This window comes from Bradysia coprophila (genome assembly GCF_014529535.1).
Source record: "Bradysia coprophila strain Holo2 chromosome IV unlocalized genomic scaffold, BU_Bcop_v1 contig_84, whole genome shotgun sequence".
NCBI lineage: Eukaryota > Metazoa > Arthropoda > Insecta > Diptera > Sciaridae > Bradysia > Bradysia coprophila.
Window position 1 is genome coordinate 189593 of NW_023503376.1, and position 6854 is coordinate 196446.

At 36.2% G+C, this 6854-nt stretch overlaps 1 protein-coding gene across 1 annotated transcript; it reads right to left on the reverse strand.

Moving 5' to 3' along the window:
• Positions 1-3477: 3477 nt before the first annotated feature.
• Positions 3478-6546, reverse strand: LOC119072814 (lysozyme-like). The gene is made up of 5 exons (XM_037178109.1): positions 6388-6546; positions 6188-6330; positions 6036-6127; positions 3727-3790; positions 3478-3665 (listed from the first exon to the last, which is right to left on the reverse strand). The coding sequence occupies exons 2-5, from the start codon at positions 6318-6320 to the stop codon at positions 3529-3531; spliced, it is 426 nt and encodes a 141-aa protein (XP_037034004.1). The 5' UTR covers positions 6321-6330; positions 6388-6546; the 3' UTR covers positions 3478-3528.
• Between the last annotated feature and the right edge of the window lie 308 nt (positions 6547-6854).

Here is a 6854-nt window from a genome sequence, read left to right on the forward strand (position 1 = left end):
AAAATATTTTCCGTCAACGTCATACACCGTGTGGTAACAAATGTAATGAACCGGCAATTTCAATATGAATTCGTTGACAAACAAAGAGTCTGTAAGGCTGTAACCAGTTGAAATAGAGAACTTCCTTTCAGTCTGTAAGACTAATAAATTTATTCAAAATCGTTTAAATTGTATAAGCCAACCAGAACAACAAAACATTTTCCCTCTACGAAATGAACAATAATTTCGTATTCCCAGTATAATGGGCGATAGCGGTTTTCATTTATTCAATTTTGAATTTGCCGGATATGCGGGTTGAAATGGTTTCTCTTCAGTAAATTTTGGTTGTGGCAACTATTTATCCACCGCAACAATTCATATTGGAAATATCAACCAATTTGCATTTGCATTTTATAAGTAATTAAAATAAATTTTGAATTTAATCTTCGTTACAATTTATTCGTTTTATGTTGAAAAAAATCTATATGTTTCAACGAGCAATTACATCCATGGATGCTATTTGAGTGCGATGGCAATCCATGTAACGAGTGACGTATGTGTTACACAAAAGGCCTGAGGAAGTAATGAAATTAAGAGTTGCCATAACAGAAACATGTGGCGGACGTTTGGTGCTATTGTGGCGAATATCGGTGGCTATTGACGTCTATTGGTAACTATTGGCGTTTGTTGGTAGCTATTGACGGTTATTGATGTCCATTGACATCAATATCAAATCCACATGACCCAGTATTTTCCCTCGTAGTTCTTTTTTGGAACAGTTCCCAATAGACGCCAATAGTCACCAGTAGACGCCTATAGCCACCAACAGATGCCAATAACCACCAATAGACGGCAACGGACACCAATATACGCAAAACAACGTCAAAATAGACATCGCAATACTCATGTCAATAGACACCAATAGTTACCAATATAAGGAAAGAGTTCGTCAATACATGCCGATGAATCCGTCTGTATTGGCGACTATTAGCATGTATTTCCGTACAATTTCCTTCTATTGATAAGTATTGGTGTACTATTGGTAAGTGTTGGCGTCAGTGGTGTCTATTAGCGTCATTTGCGTCTATTGGTATCTATTGGTACCAACAGTAACTGTCGTCTATTCTAGTATTTGCTGACGTTATGGTATTCTTCTGAGCTGATGAAGGGATTTCCCCAGTCAAATTAAATCATTCAAAGCATTTCGTATGAATTCGACTAGTAAAACGCAACTTCGCCACTTTGAATTGAAGCCGTACATGGATTTTTCAACCGGATATTTATATCAATTATGCATGTTTACATGCTTGGATATGTGCCATGAGAATTCTTGTTTCATTGTATCGGATAATTTTTGTTGTTTTATTAAAAAGCGATTAAGACTGAAGCAAAAACAAACAAAAAAATCGAGCAGCAGAATAGAGCCAACCGCATTATCGATTTAATAATGATGACTCTGCAACACAATTTATAATGTGATTTTGATGATTCTAAACATTATCCTCTACCTTGACGATGCGGATTTTGAATTCGTTCACAGAAAAACTAGATACACCATGAACAGATTGAATCTACTTGCTGATAAAACAACCCCTTTTTCGTGTGGCTGTGGCATTTACAGTCTCTATGGTGATCCGAAAAGAGTAAGACTTACGCTTGCAATGTTGTGGTGAAACGTGAAAGAAAATTTAAATTCGTTTCGCATTTTCAAACGAATGAATTTGAATGTTTAACTGCGGCCTCTTCCTTAAAACGGAATAATATAAGATTATGGACCTCTTGTAAAAATTGTTATCGAGACGTGTGGGCATTGCGGGTCAAGCCGAATATCTATTACACGTAGTTTATGGTCTTAATAAAGAAGTAAGGCACACAAAAAACCTAGCTAACGCCGACCCGTACGAAACACCTATTCGTATCAAAAGCCTTTAATGTGAAACTCTTCATTTCTCTTACTTCATTTTCTTCTCTGCTGAAAAACTATTCTTCCTTTAAAATCACTTACATTATCCACTCTTTGCCTTGTTATCATATACAACTAAATTGCCGGAGGCAATATAGACAGCCCCGTACGAAGACAAATTTCATAAATTCCTATTTAAACAGCTATATACCGCTATATTTACCTATATTTCACTGTAAATAAACATTTCACAGAGGAATATGCTATTATATAGCTCTATATGCCTGTATATAGCTCAATATAGCTGTATATAGGTATATATAGATGTCTGTATATGGAATCCCTGAAACCCCACACACATAACAAATTATTTCCATGTTAACAGAAACTCTCTAAGCATCATTTTTCCCACTTTATATCACTTTTAATAAAATCCAATATGGCCGCCGGCAGCCATTTTATTAGGAGACCGGAAATAGTACCGACGCTTTACATTCGTTAATACCTTTCAAACAAAAAAAAATTCATGAAATTCGGTCAAAATTTACTCGAGATATTGACAAAATACTCCACGTTCACTGTACTTCCGAGTAGCCAGATAAGAGCTCACTCCAAGAGACCTAGCTCACGCTCCGGAGAACATAATTTCATAAATTTTTTTTCCCTGATTGGTACGGTCAATACCTATCTAATAAAGCTAAAACAGACGAAATGTGTTCAAATGTGGCCGACAAGCAAAAACTGCTTGCCGCCCTGTGCCTGTTTCACACCAAGGGGTCTAACTCACGAGTCGGTCATCCGATTTCCATAAACTTTTTTCGAAAAGATCGGTATTGTAAATACCTTTTATTTGACGTATCACTTACAAGTTTAACGTTTAAATGTCCGGAGATATCTTCGAAAAACCGTAAAGCACTTATTGGGCCACAGCTCGGGAGGGGTCGATCCAAAATCACTCATCTTCGAACTTAGCCTGTCTTTTGACATTACCAAACGGGAAAAAAAGAATTTTCAAAATCGGATGCGTTTTACTCAAGTTATCGTGCAGACAGACAGACGGACAGACGGACATTTTTTTTTTCGCGGATTTGGCATCTCTAGACAACCACAATAGGTTTCCCCTTACTCAGGGAGTCCAATTCGACGTGTTACAAACGTATGCGTAAACCTATAAGACCCCAGTACTTCGTACGGGTCTAAAAAATGAAAAAAGACCTCACCAGGATCTTCATCTGGACTATTCTTGTTCAACTTTTGTCCCCAGTACGCAGCATATAAAACTTAATATGTAACTCTTTCGGCCTACTTAATCGATACAAACAAATGGGCCGAAAACCGAAAATTTCTGCGAAACTGCCTTTTTCGGCCCCGATACATGAAATAGTTATTTACGTATCGATTGAGTAGGCCGAAAGAGTTACGTATTAAGTTTTGTATGCTTGCTAAGAGGACCGAAAGTAAAGAAATGTCAATTCAAGGGGCGAAAGCGAAAGCTTTCGCCCCGCGAATCGACAGCTTTACTTTCGGTCCTCTTAGCAAGCATACAAATAAGTATTGTGTTTGCTTATCTTCGGTGTGTAGAGTAAAAGGTAATGTTGATTTTAAGTATTATTTATTGACGGCGTGAAAATTTCCAGTGAATTCTTTCAGCGGCAATTTTTGATGCTTGGTAAAGATTTATTTTTGCATTTCTTGTTCCATCCATCGAAAGCCTTAAATCCTTCTCGGTCAAATATTTTCTTTGCACATGCTATGTCATCTTGAATATTGTCGTTAAGGAAGTCTAAATGATTGAATGTAAAATGTGGTAAATTGTATTTTGCCGGAGAACACAGTATTTTTACCTTCACATCGCTTGTTACATATTCCACCGATGCGTCCCCGAGTGCACCATTTTGCGGAGTTAATCTAGCATACATAACAACAATTAACCAAAAACTTTAGATTAACGGCAAACGCAATCCACGTATTTGGTGCACCAATAAAACAAAATTGAATTACTGCTTTACATTCAACGTTCCACGGTGAACGTTCCATCGTGTAAATAATTACATAAAGTTTACATTATCTACACGAATCTGTCACCATGCAGGGCCTATTTTAACGAAATATTTCGCGAATTTCGTTAAAAGCTTCGAAATTTTTAAATTCAATTGAAAATTATGTAGAAACGCAAGTTAAAAAACCACAAACTTTATATAGTCTGGAAATATAAGGCGTGGGGTAATTTGGCATACGGTGCTAAAACAACGCATTTTCAACTACGTAAAAGGTGAACTCTCACACGACTTTTCGATACCAAAATTTTGTAAAAGGAGTCATTAAGTCGATGACATGGCTAAAAAGCATTTGCAGCAATGAACTTGCGTGTGCGAGTTCACCTTTTACGTAGTTTAAAAGTGCGTTCTTTTGGCACAGTGTGCCAGATTCCCCGATGCCCCCGATGCCAAATATAACAACAACATGAAATACGAAATGTTTGATAGTGTGAGAATTTGTGGCCAAAATTGGTGTACAAATTAGCGCGAAGAATTTGAATTTGTTTACCACACAAATGTGTCCCCAACATCAGTTTGTATAAGATTCATATTTCGTACGATTTCACGTAGAATTTTACACCAACACATGTAGGCGTTGACATTTTGTGATTGTCCGTTTAGTATTTTTGAAAACCAGTATAGCGAATGTAAAATTTTGTTTTTATTTAATATTCGGGACAATTTCTCATTAATTTACTGTGAAAAAGTTGTGCAGACGCGTTTTTCTTAGGAGAAAAGAAAATGTCTCAATTTTCGAGTGTTTTTTTCACGGAAACCTTTTGCGTATTTTCTAATCCATTGGAATAAATCACTCTTGTTGGAGTACACTTCCGGTCTCTGAAAGTTTCCAACTTCATCTCCAAGGTAGTCATTCCAATATTTTATTTATTTTTTTAAATTAAAAAGATTTGTGAACTAAAAAAATTCGAATTCTTCGCGCTAATTTGCCCACCAATTCTCACACTATCAAATATTTCGTTATTCATGTCGGGGACACAATTTTGTTTGTCCAGTTTACATATATAATTCGTCGAAGGACCAAGTACTGGTATTTTTCTTCAAAACACTGATCAAAATTAAAATGAAAGCAATGGAAAACGATATCGGATTTTTGTGGTTACTTTAAGTGAATTTTGTATGTTTTGAACAACTCGGCTGTATGTTCCTATCCGAAATACACGAGTTATCGTGAGTTCATGTACAAAAAAAATTGTATTTTCCGCGAACACGGAGCTATTTTACACGAATTTTCATTAAGTCGTGTTTCGTAATGTTTAAAATACTTTTGTTAAAGGAACCGCCTTATTATAAATTTCTTATTTTGCTTACTTACACTCATTATCGAGAAATGAGAGAAGTTGGAGAAATAAGAAATTTATAATAAGACGGTACTTCTAAGTGTTCATGGCTGCAAACAAAATATTATTATTTATCACGCAAAAATATGAAGAAAAAAAACTCGAAATTCGACTTGTTTGTTTATGCTAAAAACTACAAAAACGTCACCTGGTATCAATGAATAAAGTAACAAGTTCTAGTACGTCGTCCCATGCCCCATTGACGAGATAAGAGTCAAACCACATCGACACTTTTTGTCGTGAAGTTTTGACATTGACATTTTTGACGTTGTCATTATTGACATCTGAATTTTGATTTGGATTCGGTCGGGAGACAAATGAATCGGTTGTGACGTTTGCATCAACACACTGTCATCTATTACAATAAAACTATATTTAAAACAGCTCAATACTCACACCTTGTGTATATTGAGTTATGGTAAAATATACTGTTATCGGCGCACCAAGCATGTGGAGTTAGGTAGAAACTTTTTACGTTGCATGAGTTACACATAGAAATTTGTAACCCACCCACAAGAAAATAGAGAAGGTTTCAAAACAATTTACGTCACCCCCTGTAAGGGGTGAGCTATTGAGCTTTCTATAATGCTCGTAAGTCAGTCGTAAGCCCGTAAATTTTTGACATGATGGACGAAATGTCAAACGTTTACTAAATTAACTAACTTACGATTCGTAAGTTACGAAACTTCACGAAGCGCAATGGTCAAACCCCAATATGTTGTGCAACGACATGCTTCCATCCATCACATAATTTACCTGAAATATACCATAACTATAACTACTGGCTGTCTTAGGACCTGTAACTAACGCAGTATCCAAGCCACTTTCACTTTTCGCCAAACAAACCCCTAGAAAACGTTTGCATGTAATGAATTTACAAGTCACACAAAACGTCAATCAACACTTACAATTCGATATCAAAGTGTTCGATATTTTAGCACGCTGCAATTCACGCACCAAATCACAATCGGTCAATATCTTTCCATTGGTTGATGCCAATAGTGGTAACAGAAATATCGTAAATAAAATTTTAGGCCCCATTTTCCAATGGCTAAAAATTGAACACTTGATTTCGATCGATAATTTGTATTCATTTAAGTAGACTTACATTTACACTTAATATATTTGTGCTGAAGAAAAACGGCCAATGTCGCTGATAAATTCAATGCAACTGTTTCTTTGTCACCGAACATTATATACCGATTCTCGAACAATGAAACCACTTGTTCAAACAAGGCTGACGCGTGATCAATGTAAAACCAATATTACATTCGAATAAGGCCACTAGTAAGGTCATTATGATACGATACAAACACGATATACAACGAAGTGCTAACAGCACTGCGCTGGGCCATCTGGATAGAACGCCGTCATTGAGTCATATTCATCGCGAAAATGTTTAGCCCTTAAGTCTCACCTTGGCTAGCCCTTAAAATCGTAAGAAAGTTACTTGGCATGTTTGGTATCGTTGGAAAGGTGAGACTTTAGGCTAACTAAGCAATACAAATTTAGAGAAAAAAGATTGACCCTGGTCCCAAACAAAGCAAAATTCGTCTATTTCGATTCGATTCGATT

Bases quoted from the DNA above. Each gene is read 5' to 3' on its own strand.
- LOC119072814 (XM_037178109.1), bottom strand. From the start codon at position 6,320: ATGGGGCCTAAAATTTTATTTACGATATTTCTGTTACCACTATTGGCA. The intron at 6,128-6,187 runs GTAAGTGTTGAT...AACGTTTTCTAG, and splicing joins GAACACTTTGATATCGAATT to GGGTTTGTTTGGCGAAAAGT. The intron at 3,666-3,726 runs GTAAAAATACTG...TCAATCATTTAG, and splicing joins ATGTAACAAGCGATGTGAAG to ACTTCCTTAACGACAATATT.